At 37.5% G+C, this 24,999-nt stretch overlaps 2 protein-coding genes across 4 annotated transcripts; one reads left to right on the top strand and one right to left on the bottom strand.

Annotated features, from left to right (window-relative positions):
• The first annotated feature begins 417 nt into the window (after positions 1–417).
• On the top strand, positions 418–3,590 carry LOC124157198 (S-adenosylmethionine sensor upstream of mTORC1). The gene is made up of 2 exons (XM_046531743.1): positions 418–707; positions 788–3,590. Exons 1-2 carry the CDS (start codon positions 576–578, stop codon positions 1,691–1,693), a joined length of 1,038 nt encoding a protein of 345 aa, XP_046387699.1. The 5' UTR covers positions 418–575; the 3' UTR covers positions 1,694–3,590.
• A 962-nt stretch (positions 3,591–4,552) lies between these two features.
• LOC124157181 (GDP-mannose 4,6 dehydratase) lies at positions 4,553–23,960 on the bottom strand. Of its 3 annotated transcripts, none has more exons than XM_046531724.1 (8): positions 23,863–23,960; positions 23,366–23,626; positions 18,683–18,925; positions 16,834–17,026; positions 12,970–13,202; positions 9,977–10,192; positions 9,388–9,456; positions 4,553–4,888 (listed from the first exon to the last, which is right to left on the bottom strand). In XM_046531724.1, the coding sequence occupies exons 2-8, from the start codon at positions 23,435–23,437 to the stop codon at positions 4,826–4,828; spliced, it is 1,089 nt and encodes a 362-aa protein (XP_046387680.1). In that variant the 5' UTR covers positions 23,438–23,626; positions 23,863–23,960; the 3' UTR covers positions 4,553–4,825. The 3 variants fall into 3 exon arrangements, with proteins under 3 accessions (XP_046387680.1, XP_046387671.1, XP_046387688.1); XM_046531715.1 differs by having other exon boundaries at positions 23,825–23,934; XM_046531732.1 differs by lacking the exon at positions 23,863–23,960 and having other exon boundaries at positions 23,366–23,646.
• Between the last annotated feature and the right edge of the window lie 1,039 nt (positions 23,961–24,999).

The following is a 24,999-nucleotide window of genomic DNA, read 5'->3' as shown; positions in this document are numbered from 1 at the left end:
CACTTATGCATTAACATTATAAGCACTATTAATTCTCTATCTATCAAAGGATTTTTCCCATGATGATTAATCTGGATTCCGCACCGTTCTCACGACATTTTTAGATCCTAATCCCCTGCCAAGGGTCGCTATAGTGCTGGTAGTAGCTTCTTTGGAGCCCGCATTGCCATCCTGGATCATGAGGGCCTACTATTTGGTGTAATAGACTTAAGTCCCGGAAAGGCAAGGGTCTAAGGCTCAATTGCCATTCCAGAGGGTTAATTCAGGGCAGTCCATGTGAATTATTTATTTTTGAATATGTATTGTAATTTTAACTGCACTCGCGGTACTTGATATTTTTGTGTGTTTTCCCGCTTTGTGTTTGAAAATACTGTAATCATAATATAAATAAGACGAACGAAATGCGCAGCGTGCCCCGCAAGCTACGAAATGGCTACGAATCTAAATGGATTTGTCGATAGGTTTTATTTAGTGTTACAGTATATTAAACTCAAGTTATGAATATTTATATATTATATTGATATAGTTATCATATAGATGTTTGATTTTTTATTTTACGCTTAAATTTTACTGTAATGGCTGGAGAAGAACATCTTCGACTTTCACAATACATCAAGAACGTCCACGAAGATCTCCGCTTTAGTTCTCGAAACCTGGGGTGGAAGCAAGCATGGGTTGAGCATTGCAACAGAAAAGAAGTGCTGGAAGTATGATTATATTTCTCTACGAGGCCTTTCATCTACTTATTCAAACCGTATGAAATTCTATTTTCATTCCGCATTTTCAGGAATACGCGTCAGCCATGCACGAGCTTGCCACCAAATTCTGGGAGTCCAAGGAAGAAAGTAACATTAACAGCCGCATAGAATGGGTAGCTAAACAGTGTCAGTGGTATTTCTTCGATGGGGGCCTTCAGGATATCAACGATCAGGACTTAGTTAAAATATGTAGAATTGACTCCATACCCAAAGAGCAATCCTCATACATCTCAGATGCTTATTTGGATTTGAGTTTTAATAATCCATTGTTTTTGCTCGATGTCGGAAGTTGTTACAATCCATTGAAAACTTTTTCAATGTTTAAAACAATAGCAATTGACTTAGCTCCCGCTACCAGCGATGTGTTCAAATGTGATTTTTTAGAGCTGTGTGTAGGAGGAAGTGACAAAGACAGTGATTTTGATAGTGTGCGGAGAAAACTTGCGTGTCCTCTTAATTTGTCGGAACTCCCATGTGAGTGGTTTGATGTTGTCAATTTTTCATTGTTTTTGGAGTATCTGCCATCTTCACTGCTGCGTTTCGAGTGTTGCAAGAAGGCGTTCGAATTGCTCAAACCCGGTGGACTTCTCTTCATTATCTCGCCCGATTCTAAACATGCCTCTGCTAATGCACCCTTGATGAAAAGCTGGCGCATAGCTCTTGGAACCTTAGGTTTTGTACGAATTTCTTATCAGAAGTTGACACATCTACATTGTATGGCCTTCCGTAAATGCCCTTACTCTATCTTGAGAACGAATTTAGTGGAGCGATTCGAAAGGTATGCCAAAATTCCACCCTCTGACATGATAGTGATTCCACAAGATTTAACTGTGCACACCAGTGAGGTTGCTAGTGACTCTATAAATTGTGCGACCGATGACAGTGTGGATTCTGTTAATGTTAATTTTTTTCCTGAACTTCCCTTATCATATTAAAAGCCATCGCGGTCACAAGATTACATACTTCATTTATCTCTAAATAGTTACTGAATGGTCTTATTGCAGAAATGGTTATTAATTCCACACTCAGCTCTCCTCTATTTTTAGACTGTCCTAACAGTCCAAAATTATAATTCACATGGCTATCAGAATGAATCAGTAATTTTTAGGTTCCTACAGAATTGAAATGATTTTTTCCAATGCTGTTGGAAATGCCAATTGGCCTCTATAATTTCATGCGTGATTCTTGATAATTTTACTGATACATGACTCCTGATATTGACTTTCATCACTTAGGTTGTTTTTGATAAGTTTTTTGTTCGTTAGGCATGCTTAGGTATCACATACATATATATGAGTTAATGTGCAATTTGTGAACATGAGAATGAACTAGAGATTGCAGAGTGTTACCAACTTGTTTGAATGTTTGAACAGAAAATATAACTTGTTTTAACTTGGTTAGTTCATTGGTATGAGTTCTCCCTCGTAGTCTAGCTTTTATATGGGGGTTAATACCTGTTCTCCTCCCTGAGAATGATTGCCGAAGACATTTGAAAAACTTGTTTCAGAGGTATTTTTACTTCTAACTTGAATTGGCATTTCATTATTATTCATTGTTCCACCCAGATCGTTCATGCATTCATTCCCAACTTGTGCTTGTTAATGTATCCTGTAGCCAGGACTTATTCTCTACATTGGAATAAGATTCTACATACCCCTAACCTGATATCTAGTTTGACCACAGAAGCTGTAGTCAAACTATAGTTGAGCAATACATGGGAATCTATTATGGGAGCAAATAAGCTGGAGTGGACTCTAAATTGTGACCCAATCACTATGCATTGGCAACAATATGCTAACTGCTCCTCCTGAATCAATAAAACTTCAAATTCAAATATATTTCAAATATTATATTTGCAGTATTTACTATTATTCTAACATAAGATGCTTTTTTGCTTTTCGATTACTAAAAGTCTCATTAAAAATAAAACTCTTTCTTCAGTTACTTTTTGATACTTGAAAATTTCCATTTAATTTAATCCTCAATTACCTAGGTAATACTTAAAATATGATCCTTAGCAGAGTAGATGTTCCACCAATAATTTGTTTCAATCTATGTATCAATCAAATAGATATCAAATCATCATATCATTGACATGTTGTGAATTGCTGAAGATTTCAAAGCTTCTTAGATTGGGTTGTTTGCACAAGTATCACCAAACTATAACAAAAATTTACCATCATAAAATCTTTGACTGATGAAAAATGTCTCAACGCATGTGAATGGAGGGATATATTAGTATTCATTATTTTTAGCTTTCTTTGCTAAATGGTGAATTTCAATAACTGACCTCATAAGTTTTTGGTTTCTATTGTAAAATTTCTTTCAAAATCTATTTTTTAAATGAGTTTTTTACTCTACGAACAGATTTGAGAGGCCAATTCTTTACCTTAATTACCTGGGTACATTTTCAGTCTCTTAATTTGTTAGGTATGAGAATGTTCAAACAAAATATTTTTGAAAACTTTAATGTTCTTGAAAATTCAAAAGTATAATTAATTATTGAGACATCAGAAAAAAATTTGGATTGCCAAATCATTAACCTGCTGAGGAGCTAGGAGTGCATTGAAAGTAAGCATGCCATAAGTGCACGTTAGGCTGATAGGGGTATTTTCCTTGTGCCCACATTTACACACTTGAGGTTAATAGTAATGATGCCTTTCCATTCGGTAGTTCCAAAAGAAGAAAGGGTCTTATTACATCAATGGGGTCAACTCATGTTAGTGATGCCGCATCTAGATTTCTTTATACACACACATCATTTTCTATGAATTGATCAAGTTAGAAAAGCTTGGCTTAATCACTATTATTTTATTGTTTTTCATATATCTTCCCTGCCCTGAAAAAAAGCATTTAAGGCCTTTACAGCAGGGGAAGGTAACAAGTAAAAATTTAGCATGATCACAAATCTTCAGTTTGGCAGCTGGCACTTTACCATGCCACAACCAAGGCTGATAAAATTGATGTACAGTAGACTCCCGATTATCCGGGCTAATGATGCGGAGGGACGGCACGAATAATCGGAAAATACGGATAACCCAAACTTTCACTTAAATATCTTGTAATGCTCATAATTTACGTAAAACAAACAATATATTATTATTTATGCCATTATTCTGCTTTATTAGCGTGCTTCCCGGACTCAATGAGAGCTTTCTTCGCCAGTTCGCGATCTTTTTTGCGGCAATAACATGGTTGTACTCGTATTATTAATGCTCCATGTAAGGCCTGGTTTCGAAAACCACACTATCGTAGCTGTGTGATCGCGGATACAGAAAAGTGATTTGCACAAACGCTTCAAAACAACTGCTCGACGTCGGAAACTACATCGTCAGGCACCACGCCACGCAGTCGCGTCTCGCACAAGTTGCCCGGGTTGCAACTGCTGCCGGACGTGTGTCCGTGATCATGGAGTGCGTTCGCGCACTGCTAGGCTTGGAAAACACGAACTCGGTGATCCCTTGAATGCAGCTAGCGCGCGATCGCTTCCGTTTTACGAACGGGATTCTGACGGAAATGATACGCCTGGTGTATCCTAGCATTAATGCAGTAATTCCGATAATTTTGGGTCCAATTTTATTTTTTTATAAGATCGCGGGAAAAATTGAGCGAGAGTTAAAATCATGCACGGATAATCCGCAACCTGGATAAACCGCAGCCGGATAATCGGGAGTCTGCTGTAAATTGTTAGGAAGATCTTTTTGTGATAATAAGCAACACACCTGACTTGATTTTTCTGAAAACGCTTCCCAATCGCTACTACCGTGTACTCTTTGTAATAAAATCTGCATAAATACCACGTACATGTAGATATATTGTGAATATTACAATAAAAATTACAATTTCAATAAAAATCCAATTCATTAAAAAATCTCACATATATACTCAAAGAGCAGCAACACTTCCACTATAACACATAAAGCACAGCTTGCAATAAAACTTTGGTGCAGAAATATATAACATAGAAGAGCTATAAGTATAAATGCATTTCAGCTTTGGCATACATTACACATTAAACTGTAAGAAACATAACACAAAAAGAGGAATGTCTGAAGATATTCACGATTTCACGCTGACGGGTTCTTCTTCATTAACTCAATATCAGATTCCATCATGTCCTTCACAAGTCCCTTGAAAGGTAAAAGGAGAAATTAATATCTCACAATATGTATTTTTATTTCAACCGGATTAACGATAGGTATAAAAAGCAATAACAATAATATTCTGGGGTGGCTCTTTCATAATTCACTGATTGGTTTAAAAATGCAAAATAAGCAAGATGGCCAGCACACCTTGCATTTCCCACTGCAAATTTGTGGCAGAAATGGATTGCAAATAATTTCTAGCAATGGAAACTTCATAAGTTATCACACTGCTTTGATAGTGTGCGTTAAGCAGTGGCAGCTGGTGCTTGTGCGCGAAAGAACAACAATACTTTTGAAAATAAGACACTCCTGGAAACATAAGCTATTTTTCTGTTCTGATCCGTGGTAAATGTATCAAGTCTTTAGAATTCCCCTCTGGACGAGGGCTAGTACGCTGGGCATCATGGTGTTTGCTAATAAGTCCACAGTGAGAATCCACAGGGTCATCCCAACCGATAAAAAAAACAGCCTTGCACACATATATGCCACGTAAACTGTGTGCTGTTCCCTCTGACAGTGCTGCTCTCGTGTTTCTCGTCATTCAAGCAGATCATGAAACCTTCCCACAGATTATTGTATCACGGGAAATACTGAATCAACAGACAATGCTATCTATTAAGATGAAGATGGTTTCTTCACCGGAAGGGTTCAATGCCAAGATTATTGATAAATTCTGTAGCAGGAAGGAGTGGTGTATGGAATTTATTTTTGCCAGTTATTTATTAAGTGTTAATTACATTTCCACCCATTTCACCATGTCGGTGAGGAGGGGGCATTGTAGGGAGTAATGGAAGGCAGCATTTATGTCGCTGATCTTCTGCAGCAGCCACCACTGGCATAAAGAGAATATGGTCTACTTGAAATTTTCTGGCTCCTTTTTTATCCACAGTATTTTCTCTCCCCACAAAATCTAAAAAATATTTCAATGGTGAAAATGAATTATAAAGAAGTCAAATTCATCCAAGAGGCTTTTATATTTGCAGCTACCGACTGCTTCATTCATCAGTTCATTGTTACAGTCCCTAGACATGATATACTATTTTAAATCCTTCTAGTTAGAAATAATTAAATAATTATTATTTTTTGATTAGCCAATCATTCTGCTATCATTTAGACAATTAATTAACAGTTATGAAAATGAGTAGAGCATATTAAACTGAAATTAAATACAACGGCCATATATATCAAGTGCACTGCAGAAAATTTTGAATAAACAAATAAGCGTCCACATTTGAAAGAATTTATGTTAGTTTGGACTTCAGCTTAACAATATGAGCCTTCAGTTCAAATTAAAATGGGCCCACAAACTACCAACTGAATGCAATCATTCATAATAATGTATGATAGACACATGGTGTGTATTATGGCCAGCATAAGTATTTTAATGTCAATTTATAATGAAAATTAAGGATAATAGTTAACTATGAGTAAAGCTGGGTTCACATATACTAAATGAAACTACATGAATCTAACTCGCATGAACTCCGAAAATGCTGACTTCAAAAAATAATCATGGTTAATATTGACTCAAAACCTGTAGATACCACAGTGGTGCAAGTTTACATGCCAACAAAAGACTGAAGATGATAAGGAGGAAGATTTTGATGAGGATAGTGCCATAATCAAACAGGTAATAGGGAAAGAGAATCCTATTATTTTAGGAGATTGGAACGCTGTCATCGGAGAAGTTCTAGTAGGAAGAATAACCACAGAATATGGATTAGGAGGAGAGAGACAACTGGAATTTTGCTCGGAATACAATCTGATTGTTACCACAACTTTATTTAAAAATCATAACTGAAGAAGAATACACATGGAAAATGCCAGGAGACATGATAATATTTCAAATGGACTACATACATTGGAGTGAAGCACATATTTAGAAACTAGGTGAAAGACTGCAAAGGCTACCCAGGGATATTGACAGAAATCATAATCTATTGATGATTATGGAAATACCACCAACAATTCAAGAATCTGAAGAGAACTGTGAATAATGTATGTATACTGTATGTACTGTATGAGAACTGTGAATAATGTACAAGCAGAAAAATTCAAGGCTCATTAGCAGCTAGCATTTTAAGAAACAGTGGAGAGTACATACACTAAAAGAGTATATTACTGAGAAATCGGTAGAAGATAGCTGGAAAGACATTAAAAGTGGACTACAGGAGGTCACAAAAGGAGTCCTTGGGAGAAGAAAAGCCACCAAGAAAACCCTGGATCACGGATGAAGTCTCAGAGCTCATTGAAGAAAGAGGAAAGCACAGGAATGCAAAAACCAAAGGACAACTCAAATACAAGATAATAGGGAACGAAATAAGTCGCTAAGCAGGCAAGGCTAGAGAAATGTGGATGAGGACAATATGCAGAACAGCCTCTCACATAGTAGAACTCTGGAAAAGTAGAACCTTCTCATAGGACGTAAAGGAACCAATTCAAGGAGCAGAGTAGCAGATGTAATGCCATTAATAGTAAGAACAGGTATCCCCAAATTGAAAATGAAGAAAGATTGAAGAGATGAAAGGTGTATCTTGAAGAGTTATATCATATAAATAATCTTGCAATGCAACAATTAAAGAAGAAAGAGACGTCATAAAGGAAGTTGTGGAAACTTCAATCAAATGATCTGAATTATACGCCACAATAAACCTACGACTGAATAAAGCATTTGGAATTGAAGATATTCCTGCCAAGCTTATAAAAAATGCAAGGGAAAAGGCATTATCTCAATTCTACAAAACCATCTCTGATATGTAGACAACAAGAAACATAAAAAGGGACAGGGAGAAAAAGAAGAACATCATTTCTTCTATTTTTAAATAGAAGAGAGCGGAGAAATGTGAAGACTTTAGGACCATAAGCCAAACAACTCATGCATTAAAGATATGAACACGAATCATCAAAAGGAGAAAAGAATTAAAAGAAGAGGAGTTTCTGGAAAAAGAACAATTTGGATTTAGGAAAAACAAGGGCACAGGAGAGGCAATGAGGCAGGATTGGAATGCATTCCTGACAAACCTGAAACATATTGATTTTATAATGATAGGAAATAATCCACAATTTATAAAAAAACAAGTACTTGCGATTACTTTTGAATCCAGAGGCAAGAAGAAGGAAAGGAGTGAGACAAGGGTGTGCTCTGTCCCCCATAATTTTCCATGTGTTCATTGAGAAAGATATCAATGAAATAAAAGAGAAAGCACCAAGATAGAAAATCCTCCGTGAAAAAATAAGAATAATTTAACTAATAATAATGATAAAAAAATTATCTGTTATGTGACAGTAAAGCAGTCATGACAGAGAGCTACATGAGAGACCTACAGAAAATTCTGTTATTAATAGAAAAAATAATGACTGGATAAGAGCTGAAAATCAGGGCAAAGACAGCAAAAGTATTAGTCATCAGTAAAAGAAAAGAGGTGAAGACCAACCTGAAAATAGAAGACCATTACCTAAAGGAGGAGAAGGAGTTCTGCTAGTTGGGTAGTCAAGTCAACCATTGGCACAGTGAGGGGAGGGTTTGGAGGATAAAACCCCCCCAGAGCTCAGAGAAATTTTTAAGTTTTACTTATTGGGATTGATATTACTAATAGAGTAGTGTGAGGTTTAATGAAATATCCCTCAGAAAGCCGTAAAACTCTCCATTTTGAACCATTTATCTTAAAATTCTGCAATTTATTAATCTCACTCCCACTGCTTATCCTGCTGGGTATTCCACACCCCTACACACCTCGGTATTAATTGCAGCTAAACCCCTCCCAGCCTTATTTCCTAGCTGTGCCCCTGAAGTCAACAACGATGGATTATGCAAGAAGGAAATAGTCAGTAGAAGCCCAGGCAAGCAGGGTATTCTTAAAAAAAAATAGTTTTCTTGTAGGTGAAAATATAAGAGTTTAAGTTAGAAAGCACTTTATCAGGGCATACATTTGAATCATGCTTTTCATGATAGTGAGGCATGGACCATGACAGGAACAGAGAAATCAAGGTTGGAAGCTTTCTATATGTGGTGATATAGAAGAAAGATGATCAAATGGATAAGTCATGCAGGTAATGAGCAAGTTCTAAGTATGTTAGGAGAGATGTCTTTTGAAAGCATGGGGAGGAAGATGAGACAACGTAATTGGCCGCATCATGAGACAGTATGGAATAATGAAAATTATTGTTGAAGGATGGGAAGAAGGACCGGGGTGGGTGTCAGATGAGATACATAGGGCAGGTGACGAGGGTTGTGAAGCATAAGTATTATGCAGTATGTAGTTAAAAGATTGGCAGATAAGAGGATTGGGTGGAGAGCCGAGCTCAAACTAATCTTAGGATTGATGATAATGACTCATTTTGTTGCACTTCACAATGCTACTTATGCAACAAAATACATCACACATAGTGATTTAACATCAGTTGAAAACACCTGAAAGCCTTATTTCAACAGTTTATTACGCTATAATGGCAAGTATTGATTAAATGATTCATTTATACAATACCTCAAATGTCACTTTTGGTTTCCATCCAAATTTTTCTCTAGCTTTTGTTGGATCTCCTTGGAGTAAGTCCTAGGAAGATAAACAGGATATAAAAAAATAATGTACTCCTTACATAATTTCAAGTTTTCCAGACAATTAACTAGGCATGACTGCATGCATACTGTATCATCACCACACAAAGGGCACATATCAATGGCTAAGTTCTATCAACACGTATCTAAAAAATGACAACTTTTCCAAAGAGCAAAAGAACGAGTTATTTTTTAAATTGTGTATAGTTGTAATTGTAATTAAAAACCAAAAATACATAAAACTGAAAAAGAAGCATACGTTTGCGAACAAAGAGTTGTTTTTTTTGCTTGAATTTTATTTTGTATTAACTGAATTAACTCTGACCGGCCAAATTTTGAGATACCTGTAGTTAGAACTTAGCCATCGATATGTGTACAAAAAAATTTGACTTGTTTAAATCTTTCTCATTTACTTAATGATACTATGTAAATAAATCTACAGAACAGTTGATTTTAGGGGTGGAATGGTTTGTTTAAAGCTAATATGCACAATATGAATCAACTGACAGATCACTCACCACTTCAGTAGGCCTAAAAAACTTCTTATTGACTTTAACTCTCACAATTCTGGAATCCTTCTCAATGCCAACCTCATCCACTCCATGGCCTTGCCACTCTATTTCACGCCCTATGTACTGAAAGGCAGCCTCCACAAATTCCCTCACACTGTGAGTTTCTCCGGTGGCTATTACAAAGTCTTCCGGTTTTTCTTGTTGAAGCATTAGCCACATTGCCTGCACATGAGAGATATTGAATGAAATGATGATTAAATGAAAATACATATAAGCAAAAAAATGGTTCTTCACAGCAACTTATAGAAAAATCAAATCTTGCGATAAATGTTCAAGAGACAAATATCAAAACAAAAACTAGTTACCAACAAACTAACCTCAATCACAGATTAGCAAATATATGAACTTTGAAAATTTGACTCGTGAACATCCTACTAAGCACTGCATCTCCAGTGGACACACTTCATTTTTGGGTTATTTTCAAGAGAACATATACATAATTACAAAATATGAGGGCTGACCATTTTGTCATAGCACGGCACTGGGTCGTACTAGCACCGCTATGCTGGCTTCAAAGTTATCCTAAACTCCTACAGCCACTACACTACACAACAGCCAGGGTATCTTGCGCGTCGCGCCTATCGTACTTTATATACAGTGGAGTGTTAAATTGAGCGTTGCAATTGAAAATCCTGCCAGTTGTCAAGTTGGAGCTGTGATAAGTTTTTTTGTTGGTGAAAAATCACAAATCAATTGAAATCTATCGCCGGATTTACGGTCACGGAACAATCACTCAGAAAATTTACACGCATGACATAAAAAGAGCATCGCGGAAAACTCAGCAAGAAAAGTTTTGTTTCTCCAGGACAATGCACATCCACACATGGCAATTTGAACCCAGGAGCTTCTGCACAGGAAGTTTTCAACAATCCGCTGTACAGCCCAGATTTGGCACTGAGGCTACTGGGACTATCACCAGTTCCCATCAATGAAGACGTGGCTCACTATGCTACGATTTGATGCTGACACTGAACTGCATGCTGGTGTATCTAAACCAGTGGTTGAACTCACAGGCGGCATATGTCTACAGAGAGGGTATCGAAAAGCTTGTACCATGTCATATAATAAATCTCCTGCCTCATCTAAAATGGCAATAGGGTAGTTTCCTTCATCAAAGAAAATGAAATGAATTGATTGCGATTCGTTACCCCATTAGAGTATTCATATTATACAAATTATTTGGTTTTAGAAATCCCAGTTTAGACGAATGTTAATGGTAAATTTTAACCTCATTTGAAAAAGCCCAGATTGGTGCCCATGCGATGCCACTCCACGTGATGTCACAGGGACTGAGGTGCTATACGAGTAGTCAGGAGTTTTACATCGTCTGAGATTACCAATGCATGCATGAGGCACAGAGCTCAGGGAAACGTCTGTTAGTAATCACCTATTAAAATTGCCTATGGGGAGAAAGTTTCCTTCATTTAATAGGGTATTAATAATCCTTATTTAAGCCAAGCGCTATCTGCCAGCAGGGTACTCTGCTACCTGCTAGCACCCTGCATCATAGCGGCGCTCATAGCCTCGTACCATGGGCATACCCAGGGGGGGCACCTGCCCCCACCCCCTAAAAGCGAAAATAAATTTAGTTCAAAACAAAAGTTATGAACAAATTTTCCTTTCGAAGAAAAATGATATTAGTATAAGACATGGAGCTAAAATAAAAATCATAATTTCCTCAAAATTTTGTTTTCATTAACCTTTTCTGTGCAAAAAAGTTACAACTTGAAAGACCTCCGCTAGAGGCCCCCCTGGTTTTGATTCTGGGTACGCCCATGCCTCCCACCAAGGTGGTCTCACACGGTGGCAGCCTGAACCAGAATGACGTCACATGGGCTTTTCCCAGCATTCATACTTAGCCATCACGTTTTTGCACGCTTGAATATTTTCACTTTTCATTTAATCGTGAAAAATATATATCGTCATTTAAAAATCTAAAAATGTGATATACGCACTAAAGGATCTTATAATCTTTCGATTTAGGCAATTATAAAAAAAGGAAACCACTCTAGTATGGATAAAAATAGCCAGAGAGTTTAACTTCAAAATATATATGATAAAAATTATTTTCACTTTATTTTTTGATGAAATCAATCGATTTGGCTTTAACTTTGTGAAAATCCATGTTGAAATGAAAAGTAAACAACCTTGGTAACTTTTCACTGGAAATTTTTATTGGTACGATGCATTTCAATGCTTAAGCGTACTTGAAAATTACCCCTTAGTGTTGAAACGTGTCGTACCAATAAAAATTTCCAGTAAAAGTTTCCAAGGTTGTTTATTTTTCAATTCAATTTATTTTTTATTTAAAATCGTCTATTACTTTCTGGACAGCCCCCGTAAAATGGAAAAACAATGAGAACTCTTTGGAGATCAATCATGGTTCTTTTTGACACAAATACATGTAGTGCTACAGCTTCAAATAGTTAATTTTTTTCACACTACATATATCAATTTTTAAGGCATGTTTCATCAGAGGCTTTATCTATCTACTAACAGTGACAAAAGCATTTCCAAAAAATAGTTGCTTACAATTTAAGTTGATTGATTTGACTCACTACCACTCAAGCATGAGTAATATTCAAGAGTTGTAGATTATAAAATAGAATCTTACAATGAACATTGTGCACTATGCTGAACTGAATACATTCTTTTAAACATGATAGAGGGCATTCCTAAAAAAGATGAGACCTTGCCGGTGAAAATATAAGAGTTAGAAAGTATTTCATTAGGGTATACACATGAAAGTAAGACGATATACCGTATTTGTCTGAATATAGTCCTCCCTTTTTTTTCCAAAAATGCCCATGATAAAAGTGAAGGGGGGACTATATTCAAACCCTTTTTTTTTATTTTTTCCTGAAACTCAAGCCTCAAAATTAGGGGGGACTATATTCAGAGAAATACAGTACATTTGTGCAAACATAAATTATTCTTACTTCAACGTAGTCTCTGGCATGTCCCCAATCTCTTTTGGAATCCAAGTTTCCAAGTTCAACATACTCCATTTGGCCAAGGTAAATTTTGGCCACTGATCTGGTGATTTTTCGGGTAACAAAGTTCTCGCCTCGTCTTGGACTTTCATGATTGAACAGAATGCCATTGCATGCAAACATGTTGTAAGCTTCTCTGTAGTTGACTACTATCCAATATCCATAGAGTTTGGCGCAAGCTGAAAAGAAAAATAAAAATATTCATCGTTACAACATTGACCACTAAAACATCATATGGATCAAGGATGAACATAATCATTCTAGCGGCATATGCAGTGGGTAATACAGTAGATTCCGGTTAATGGGTCCACCGGTTACTTGGGGCAGCCGCTTAATTGGGGCAAATCTTGAAGAACCGAATCCAATTGAAGAATATCCCAGAGTTTTCTCCGCTTAATTGGGACAGCATGCCGCTTTATTGGGCCATGAGTCGGCGACATTGACTCTATGCTCGCGACGAAATTAAAATTTTTTCGTATCAGAATACTGTTTTTTATATTTTCCTTCTTTAATTTAGTCGTATTTTTCTCAAGTGTACCTATTCTTGCCTTAATCTTAAAACTCTTGTTCTTATATCATCCGTGTGAGGAATCGGATTCCGTTCCCCAACCATGAAACCTCATTCAACGTAGTGATGTGTTCAAGAGGAGAGGACTCCTGTGGCAGGCTATAGGTAATAGAATGAGCCCGGGATAGTTAGAAAGAACTAATGACACCCGTGGTGAGGGTGTAAGAGCGAGTACGGGCCAATTTCTAGGAATTACTGGCTGTTTTTGAATATAGGAGACGGTACGAGGCGAACAATTTCGCTTACAAAGAGCTTTTTGTTTGCAGCATCTTGAACAAAATTCAACTTACACATGAAATCTATCCTTTTAATTCCTTTTCCTCTATACAACTGAGTAGTCACTATTGGAAAATTACGTTTCTTCGTTCCTTTCTCTTTTTCCCATCACTCTCCCAGTAGTCTATGCATCCACAAAAGACACTTTTCTCTTCACTTGTACCTAGTCATCTGTGAACTAACAGTCTAAAACCAGTTTAAATGGTGCGCATATTTGGTGGGATTTATCTCGTGCTCTACGATCTAAGTGAACCTAGGATAAGTGATATTTTTTTAGTTCTGAGATTCAGTGACGCTCCATTTCTTGAACAATATGCCACGTTAAGACCTTTTACTCGCTGAAATTTGCAATAGGTACGCGACAGAAATAAAGATTATCCTCAATCCAGTCATCTCCGTTTGGCTGAGATTACCGGGAGGCCAAAATTGACGATAGCTCAGTTATTGAAGCAACAGGATAAACTAAGAGAGGAATGGAGTCAAAAAGGAAAGCAAGCATCGTCTATGAAACGCAAGCGTCAACGTAAGGATCCAGATGTTGAGGACGCTTTTGATCAATGGTATTCCATTGTAAGCGATCGAGGGATTTGTGTAAGCGGTCCAATATTAAATAAGAAGTTGGAGGAACTGGCTTTGAAACTTGGTCATGACCATTTTAAGGCAACAGATGGTTGGCATCTCGATGGAAGACCAAAAATGAAATAAAATTCAAGAGAGCTAACGGAGAAAAAAGTGCTAATGTCGTGAGTGCAGAGGAGTGGAAATTGAACAAACTGCCCAAGTTACTCCTGAATTTTTGCGCTGATGGCATTTACAATGCCAATGAAACGGGGCTGTAATACCGAGCAACACCAAATGGCTCTTCTTATTACAGTCATGTAGGACCAAAGGGCTTCAAAAAATCGATGAATCGCGTCACTGTTTAGTATTGTTTAAATGTTTCGGGAACTGACAAAAAACTCTTCTGGCAATTCTGGAAAGTGCTAAGCCTCAATGCTTTAAAGGGTTAAGAATAAGCAGTTTACCATCAGAGTGCCAAGCCAATAGCAAGGTAGCGATGACAGTGAGTCTCTTCACGCAATGATTGACCAGTGGGGATATAGAATTAGCATGGAAATCAAGAAAGGTTCTTCTTGTACTTGAAAACTGTACGGCACATGCTAATTGCCAAAATGTGTGTTAAAAAATTATCAGTTGGAATTTCTGCTTGGAAACATAACATCCTTAGAGCAACCAATGGATATGGGGATCATAAAAAATTTGAGAACACTTTACCGTGGGAAATAAGTAGATAATATTCTAGAATCTATAGAATATAACCTTCTGATATCATCATCCACCGCCAACGCGCTAAGCTCAAAGGTGAACATTCAGCAAGCAATATTGTTTCTGGCTAAAAGATGGCCCGATGTCAAATGTCAAAAAATTCAACATTGTTTTTTCATTACGATTTCTAAAGTTTCAGTTCAGTGTACAACATTACAGCAGAATCTGAAAATGTATTCAACTCAAAACTGTGCCACATAACAAGCCATGAAGAGCTCGATTATATTCACTGCAATTTGGACCAATGAAAACTGTGAACTTGATATTGCTGAAACCATATTACACAGGCAACATTGAAGCTGAAGGTGAGGATGGTGATGGAGATGAAATCGCACCTGAACGTAGCTAAGTGATAACTCTGGATGCAAGAAGGTTCATTGAGGGTTTGCGACTCTTCTTCATGTGAAAGGCAATGAAGATAGCCCAAGGTCGTCATTGGATTTCTGTGCCGACTTGGGTCGTACGACGAGGATGACGAGAATGCTGCAGAGAACATTAGAAAAATTCCTTGAGCGAGGAGATACGATTTGAAATGAAAGTACTTGCATGTTTAGGAATTTATGGAATCACATATTATTAACTAATTAACCGTGAATTTGTCTTAAATAGAAGTTAATAAATGACTTTCATCCAGCATCGCCTGAGACTGTGAAAAATATTTTCAACTAAGATTACTATCATTCTTAAAAATGTTAATAAATTAACTAATCTCGCTGATTTATTAAACAAATTAATAGTTTAATAAACATTGTTTGCATTATAACCATTCTTTAGTCTTCTTTCTATCATTTCAAAGTTTGTTTATGAACATGTATGGGATAGTTCGCTTAATTGGGGCAGCCGCTTAATTGGGGCAAAGTGTGCCTGTCCCGATGTGTCCCAATTAACCGGAATCTACTGTATGTAGTTTCCGGCTACAGAGTTGGGGGTCTGCAGATCATAAAAAACCAACAATCCCAAAATAACTACACATTACAGCAATACTATCTCAATGGTCTATACTTCCCACCAGTATTGGTAAGTAATACAGTAAAAGTAATTGGATTACTTGTAACAATTACTTTGCAGAAATGTGTACCTTTAACAATTAATTTTTACAAAATGTAATTTTTATTTGTGATTTCCTACTTATGGTGAAAGGGGAATTGTTACTTTTGTTTTAATCTTTACTTGCTAGTTATCCACAATCAATTTACTGATTTCACTAGGCCTACAGATAATTAGAGTCCCTGAGTAGAATAATTTGCTTGTTTAGATTAAGCTACTTTGATGTTGTAGCAAACTTATGTTGGTATAAATATGACACCCCTTGTGTTATTATAGCAGTTAAAATTGGATATATTGCAAGCGAAATGCAACTTGAGCTATTCCTATGACTCGATTACTCCACATTTTTACTGCACTATACGACAGTTGCCGGGTGGTCTATAGTATGGACAATACCACATAAAGTAATTGTAACCATAATTTTACTGATTACTTTTTAAAATCAGTAATTTGTACTCATAATTGATTAATTTTTTTAACAAAGTAACTGTAATTGAGTCTAGTTACTTTTTCTCATTACTTTTACCAACACTGCTCCCAACTACAACTTCTCCTGTAAATTTTTTGCAACCAGAAGAAAAAATTATACCAACCATATGGAGACCGAGGATAAAATGGTGTTGTTTCCCTTTGAGGTATCTCATGGACTTTTCCATACAGCTCTGATGTTGATGCTTGGTAAAACTTGACTTCCTTTTCCAGGCCACAAGTTCTGATTGCATCTAACAAACGTAACGTTCCAAGGGCATCAACTTCAGCAGTATATTCACTGAGGTCGAATGAAATCTGAAAAGAGAGGATACAAGGTGAATGGAACTTCAACAGTGCACAAAAAATTGCATTACTGTAAAGAAATGGTTATTCTTTGCCCAAAAAACAAATTATGATGAAAGTGAGGCCTGGCAGGCCCCACTCTTGACCCCACATTAGGGTGTTGCTTATTTTTTTATATTTTTCTCGGATTTTTGATTTCTACCTCTTAAAATATGCTATGGAGTGCAGAATCGATATCCTAAAAATTTCAGCCTGATTGTTTAACATTTAGAGGTGGCTCAAAGAGCATAAATGCAATAACATTAAATTTCCCTGATTTTAGAAAATAACATCATTTCTAGGGGTAAAGAGAAAATAAATTTATTCTCAACTTAGCGTATATCATGGAAAAGGCTGAGCATCTAGCTATTTTTCTACATAGTTTTCTTGATGATCAATTTCTTTTTGCATCCTTGTAACCAGCTTTTCAATACTGGCATCATACCACTCTCCCGCCGCATTGCAAAGCCAACTGTAGACTGCATCTTGCATTTCCTCATCTGACTTTCATCTCTGTCGCCTAAGGAGTTTTTTTAAAGCACAAAAAAAGGCGGTAGTCCTTCGAGGCAACTTTTGGGCCATAAGGATTGTGGTCGAAGATATCCCAGCCGAATTCATTAATTATGGCGATCATTTGATGTGACACATGTGGACACCCTTTTTTTGTGTCCATCGGTGAGCTGCGTAGGGACCCACCTGCCAGACATTATGTTGTAACTGAGGTCCTCCGACACAATATTCTGCACGGAGAAGTTTCCAAACTCGTCATCAAGACCTTTGTTTATCTCATGAAGGGTTATTCTCCAGTTATTGAGCACCATCTCGTCAATTCAAGCTGCCGTTGATTCTGGCAAACTCGGCCTTCCCTACCACTGCTCATCATGGATGTTTTCTCGTCCATCAAAAAACTCCAGGCACCATTTCCACACTTCTTTGATGACCATACACTTCTCACCATATAATGCCACTAATTGCTGATGAATTTCTATCGGAGAAAACATTTCTGCTTTCAAAAATCGAATGACTTAGCGGAGTTCGCACCTGGCAGGCGAGCTAAGCAGAAGCTTCATCCTTAACGACTGCTACACACCGACTAAGTGGCCTAAGTTTAAGTGAGTGGTTTTAAATTTTAGCATAGGAACCAAGGAATGGAGTGCTTTCGTCAAATTTTGCCAACCGACTCACGTTCGGAAATAGCGTAGTTGGAGACCTTACTTTTCAATACACCCTCGTATTAGGGAAGGGTCTTATGACAGAAAAGTTGTCTGAACATGATATATATGCGAAGTAAAAATTTATTATCGATCAATCTTAGCCTCAAAGGGTCATGATCTAAGTATGAATAGAGTAAATATGTACATTGAAATATGCAAAAATAATAGCCCCAATCGTTAGTACATACAGAGCTTCAAGTAGTGTTATTTTCTTAGTTGAAAGGGGTATGAGAATGTGAATATTGTTAAAGGATTACAAAGAAAATGAACACATTGGAGATAAGTATAGTCTTTTGATGAAAGCAGGAAACTTTTGAAGAAATCTCAATTATAAAATTGATAAGTATTGACTGTAGTGAAACAGTAGTCACAAGGGAAAAAATATTAAATGAAAACTTATAAGGACACATTTTACCTTCACATGGCTTTGAGCAGCCAAGTTATAAACTTCAGAAGGTTTGATGGTACCAATAATCTTAACCAAACAGCTACTGTCCGTCATATCTCCATAATGTAGTTTCATTTTGCCTTGCCGATGAGACTTAGGGTCAGCATATAAGTGCTCTATTCGCCCAGTGTTGAAGGTACTAGCTCTTCTAATAATTCCATGGACTTCATACCCCTTAGCCAACAGAAATTCAGCCAAGTAGGAGCCATCCTGGAAATATTTTATTATTATTATAATAGGATCAAGACACATTTTTAATTACATCTTAAATGACAGCTTCATTTTATTCCCAATCTTAAATACATATATCAAAATAATAAGATATGTACTTCAAAGTGTTCCTCAATAACGTGAATAGCACAAAAAATATCCCAAGTGGTGCAAAGGGAAAGTTCAGGTGGTTAATTTCTCTTGCAAGGTTCTGGAGGGCATCTGTGCTTGAGAAATTTTTTATCCAGGAGGGACTCGAGGTAGCCTCCCTGGAGTAGGGAATGGTGTGGGATGTGAAGGACATTGCTCAGGGCATCAGGATTATTACAAATACTATGGCTTTGAATGGAAAGAGAGTAGGGAAGGGAGCTTTAAGTGTCGGAAGGACAACAACTGTGTGAAGGTATTGCTGCTTATTTGTGGGTTTTAAATGGACAGAGGTGAGAAATTTGCAGTTGGCAAGAGATATATTGACATCAAGGAAGGTAATCTGGGAATTAGGAATGGTTGATGTGAAAGAAAAATAGGATGAGGAATTGAGAGTGGCAATAGAATTGTTGAGGGAATCATTACCATGTGGCCATAGGAGGAATACGTCATCAATAAATCTGAGCCAAAGGAGGGGTTTCAATGGATATTGGACAAGGGAAATTTGTTCAAAATGGCCTAGGTAGAGGTTTGCATAGAAGGGACTGAATCTACTACCCTTTGAGCAACCTTTGATTTGTAAATAGTGTTTATTGTTAAATGAGAATGAATTGTGTGTTAGGACAATACTAACTAGCCCTAGCCGAAGTCAGTGCTGGGGGCATGGCCCTTATATACTGGTTGCTAATCTCCCGACATATTCCGGCTCGGTAGTGTTGCCTGAGATTCCGCTTTCATCCCTCAAACACAACTATGGGCACAGTGCGCTGTCACTAGGGGAAATATGGAACTAACTGCACTGTCGAAAGCATATACCGCCGCCGACAGTGCAGTTAGGTCCATATTTCCCCTAGCGACAATGCACTGTGCCCATAGTTGTGTTTGAGGGGAGGCGTGTGAGGGGTTTGAGGGGTGAAAGCGGAATCTCAGGCAACACTCCCGAGCCTGAGATTAGTAACCAGTATATAAGGGCCATGGTTGGGGGTATGAGGAGTTGGGTGTTGGGAAAGGAAGCGGTCGAGGGAGGAAAAACTTTCAGAGTGAGGGATAGATGTGTACACAGAAGTGACATCTATGGTGGCCATAGTAATTTGGGTGTCAGGAGGGATGGGAGCGGAGAGGAGACGATCTAGAAAATTGCAGGTGTCTTTGATATGGGTTGGTAAAGGCAAAAGTAGCGGTTGAGATAATAGTCAATGAATGCAGATATCCTTTCCATGGGTGAGTTGCAACGTGAGACTATCGGACGGCCAGGATGGTTGGTTCTATGCATTTTTGACAGAATGTAAAAATGTGGAGTGCGTGGGTTTGGGGGGAAAGGATGGAGATGTCAGACAAGGAGAGGCCTTCCAGTGGGGCATGTTCCTCGAGAAAACACTTGTATCTTTTCCTGGGAAGGAAGGGTTAGGGTCATTAGGCATGAGTGTGTATGAGGAGTGTATGTATGTCAGTTGTCTTACAGCTTCCTTAACGTAGTCAGAAGTGTTCAGGATAACAACTGTGGATCCTTTGTCAGCTGACGATATGACTATTTCAGGATTTTGGATGAGTTTTCGGAGAGGAGAGGGAACTATGGAGAGGATTGAGAGTATTTACTTCTTTCTGTGTATCCCTAGAGGCTTTCCACCTCAGATTTCTTCAAAAATCCATACTATCAAAGACTAAGGGGACATGGCGCACTTTAGGGGTGGGAGATAAGGAAAGGCCTTTGCTGAGGAGGGAAAGTTCTTCTTTGTTCAAGGAGGTGGATGACAGATTAACCAAGGGGTTGGTTTCATTTTGACACTCATCCTCAGAGATGGGCAAAATACACGTCAAATGTATTTTAGATACAAAATACAAATTACTTTTAAAATCTGTATTTCAAATACAAAATACAAATTACTTCTAAAAATTGTATTTTCGATACTAAATACAAATGCAATTTCAAAATACATTCTTAAAATACAAAATACATACCTTCACCGAAGTTCTTATCTAATAAAAAATTAAAATCAATTCAAATATGAACTATTTTTATAATGAGAAGCTCAAACATTCTTACAATGTAATTATAAGTAACTGGCAATCAGACCATTATCCAGGGCAAAATCTTTTAAATAATATGGGGAATATATGGTGATAATTTGTTTATTTCACTAGTCTCACTTACTCCTCCTTAATGCTCCTTTCCCTTCAAAAGCAATAATGTTTCAAACATAGAGACTGCTAAATTACTTCTTTTGCAATTGTGAATAAATCCTGCAAAAGAAAATAACCTTTCCACAGGAGCACTGGATGTGAGGCCAGAGTTATAATGTACAAACAACTTTTTTACAGCCGGATATGCACTTGCACATATCGATTTGTCACCTAGAAATAGCAATACTTCAATTTCATTCCTATTTAAAACATTGAATGAGGAATGTCCCGGGTCATTTGAAAAGGTTTTACAGAAGTAAATTAAGGGGCAATTTATTGTCCCATAGATGGCAGGCTAATACCGATTCGGTATCCCTGCCATATCGTCGCGCGCTCTTACAAATTACACACAAAAAATTATTTGTATTTTGATTTTGAATGTATTTAAAAAATACAAATTACTCTTTAGATGTATTTTCATTACAAAATACAAAATACTCTCAGAAAATGTATTTCCGATACAAATTACAAACTACAAATGTATCGAAAATACGTATTTCAAATACAAGTATTTTCGATACTGCCCATCTCTGCTCATCCTCATGTCTTTGGGACTGAGGCGTCGAAATTGTTCTCTCTCGCTGTCGACTAGGTGGAGACCTAAGTTGCTGCGGAGGAGGAGGAAGATTAATTAGGGTGGCTAAATAAGGTTTGTAAAGATGCAGAGGAGGTGAGGAGGGAATGACCACAGCTACATTGACAGGTAAAGACCACCTGGCACGAAAATGAGACGCACAAAGGGAGGAGAGCTCTTTTAGGGATTTGGTTTGGTGGAGTTCTAATGAGCGACGGGATGCATTGAGTATTTCATTAACTTTAGGGAGTAGATATGGTGCTATCAGAGAAATATTATTAATTAAATTTTTACTTATTTAAAACTAACCATATAACCTTTCCCTTTGCACCACTTACTTTCCTGGAATACAATCCCTCCAATCTATTCTTAACGACCCTTTTCTCAATCTTACAAAATAATAACTCTACAGCCAATCATTTTGTCAAACTCCCTACTATCACCTTCAGATGACCAGCAAGCCTCTCCAATTTACTCCGCTCGACAAACCCCTTACAAAAGTCGCCCACTACTCCCAATAGTATACCTTCACCCTGCGTTCGTCCGAGATGTAAGACCTGCCCAATTTTCAGCCCTCCTCCTATATGCAGTCATCTCATCTCCTGATAACCACCCCCCCCTGCGGCCTCTTGTACTTCCAAGAATGTAATTTATCTTATTCAATGTTTAAACACTGTCTCTCCTTTTATATAGGTAAATCCTCAACTCCCCTTAACCTAAGAATCAACAACTACAGGGTATCATGCACTTCTCCCCACTTTGCATCCCTCCCCGAGGCAAAACATGTAGCCACTCATCAATGTCAATTCAATGATTGTTACAATGTTTCAGTTTTGGCCTCCCTTCCCCACAGACCACCCTCTTAAACTCAATTCCATCGAATTAACTTGTATATGGCTGTTAAAAGCATTTCTTCCTCCCAGCTTAAATATCAACAGATAATCCCTTAAATTGCCTCAGCCCACTCTTTCTCCCCTTGACCCTACTTTCCCACTATCCCCCCTCCCTCCGCTCTCTTTCATCCTTTAAATTGACTTTGTATATCAACAAATGAACCAATGCATCACATCTTTGGATGCCTGAAAACACTTAGATCATTGATTTACAAAATAAATACATCAACATGTAAATAATTGGATTAGGAGGATGAATCTGTCAACCCTAGGAAATAATAAAAACTCCCTCCCAACATAGAAGTAATTACACCTTAGTTTACTATAGATACACATCGATTCATGTGATGACTTGGATATAAAATTTGGTGGATGGTATAACAAGAATTTAAAAGCTTGATACTTTTCATGGCGATAGAGACTTTAAATTACCAATGTTTTGCCATTTAGAAGCTCTTATTTAAAAGAGCGACCCATTGGAGTAGTAAATACTTATATTTCAACCCTTCAACTTCCTAAGAAAACAAAAATTTGGTGTGAATCGCATTTATTTTAGACTTTTCATTTTCTGAAATTTAAGCTCTCTTAATATTTAGCATCGGCATGTGTGTAGGATAGGCACAAGTGAACATTCAAAGTAAATACCTGACCGGTTATTCCAGTAATTAGAGCTACATTTCGTGCGTGACTTCTAGCTGCAACTTCGTTGTCTCCCATGGTTAATTCGTTATCTCCAGTCGGTATGGCACCAAACACCGCAGCTTCGTACGCAGTGTAAAGAGTTTGAAAGGCCACGCCGTCTTTTACCCGTCATTCAGCGATTGTTTGCTTGAATTGAAGTGCAGATAACAGCCTATCGTTCCGGTTCTTTGGAGCACCTATCTTGTCACTTGCAACATTTGCAAACTTTTTGGCGCAATAAAGAGAAGATAACTGAAATACACGATTTCGCTCACCAATGCATACGTAAACATAAAAAATATGTGGTAGCGAAAGTTAAGGAAAACAGCTGATTAAGTACACATAACAAATGTAATGATGAATATCGGTATCACATTTCCAACCTAACATCATAAAAATTAAATTAGCAATGTAATTATGTACCTTACAACGTAAGAGGTATTAATTCATGAATTATTTACATCATCACCAATTTCCTGGACTCACTACCCCGGTACAGCATCGTCCAGACGACATCATTGCGCTCATATGGTTTTCAATTATTTTTGTAATCGCCTTCCCAGTATCCCAGTTAGCGGACCTTTCTGATCTTTGGGTGATTACGTATTAATTTATTTAATTGCCTCAGTGGTTATATCGCTCAATAAAATAGCTGCCAAATTATGGAAGATTAGAAGCATCGACGTTGCGCGGCCAATAAGCATATCCGTGGCGTATTCCATCCGACGATTCTCTTGACCGTTCTCTCCAGCAGTTTCCCTTAGCGGTTAACTTAAAATATGAGGTTACATGATGAAGGACTGTTCATAAATGTACCTCAACACAAGACTTAAATTTATGGCTCATATTGCTGTATGATAAGGTTAAATAAATTTCATGTAAGAATAACGAGTTATGCTCCGATTTAACAAACATATTTTCTCATGGGCCCCAATCGCCAATCATGTGAGAGAGATACCATAAGAAAATGCGTTTTTAATGCATACATTTTGACCTTTTGCACAAAATATGCTCTCACGATAAATTTGTACAACCAATTTATTTTAAAGTTCAATTAATGTTGCATATATGGAGAACAAAACAGACGACCCTTACAATCGCATCTCTTCAACCTTCCCATTAACTATAGCCACCTAATACTGAGCATGGGCCAGTATCATTTGCCAATGTTCACATGTCAGCCCAATATCTTCAATGTCCAAATGATGACATTTGGCATTATATATATCCAATATTTTCAGCCTATATCGGTAGGAAAGATTTACAGTTCACTAATAATATTCATTCCATTTTGGACCGGCCTCTGCAGCCATTACTGAAGCATAGGTGTCACCAGGGCCGGATTTACCCAAAGTTACGCTATAGGCATCTCTCCATTGAGGGTCTCTCCTCACTTGAGAGGCCCCTCCCGATTTTTATGATAATGGCATAGCCACTCGCATGAGGTGACAGAAAGCGCCCCTTGGACGCATGCGATGTCCCTATGCCTATTTTGCCTTACGGTATATCCAGCCCTGGGTGTCGCCCAGTCCAAAGGCACTATAGCACTGTGTATTATAATTATGAGTGCATTGCTAATTAATATCATCATTTTTAAC

Source organism: Ischnura elegans, chromosome 1 (genome assembly GCF_921293095.1).
Source record: "Ischnura elegans chromosome 1, ioIscEleg1.1, whole genome shotgun sequence".
NCBI classification, from domain to species: Eukaryota; Metazoa; Arthropoda; class Insecta; order Odonata; family Coenagrionidae; genus Ischnura; species Ischnura elegans.
The sequence above is the reverse complement of the archived record's forward strand: the minus strand, read 5'-3'. Positions and strand labels throughout refer to the sequence as shown.

Excerpts from the sequence above, each read along its gene's own strand:
- LOC124157198 (XM_046531743.1), top strand. The coding sequence starts at position 576 with ATGGCTGGAGAAGAACATCTTCGACTTTCACAATACATCAAGAACGTC. Across the intron at positions 708-787 it reads ACAGAAAAGAAGTGCTGGAA|GAATACGCGTCAGCCATGCA; the intron begins GTATGATTATAT and ends CCGCATTTTCAG.
- LOC124157181 (XM_046531724.1), bottom strand. The coding sequence starts at position 23,437 with ATGGGAGACAACGAAGTTGCAGCTAGAAGTCACGCACGAAATGTAGCT. Across the intron at positions 13,203-16,833 it reads TTATCCTCGGTCTCCATATG|CTTGCGCCAAACTCTATGGA; the intron begins GTTGGTATAATT and ends TTTTCTTTTCAG. Across the intron at positions 10,193-12,969 it reads ATGCCAGAGACTACGTTGAA|GCAATGTGGCTAATGCTTCA; the intron begins GTAAGAATAATT and ends TCTCATGTGCAG.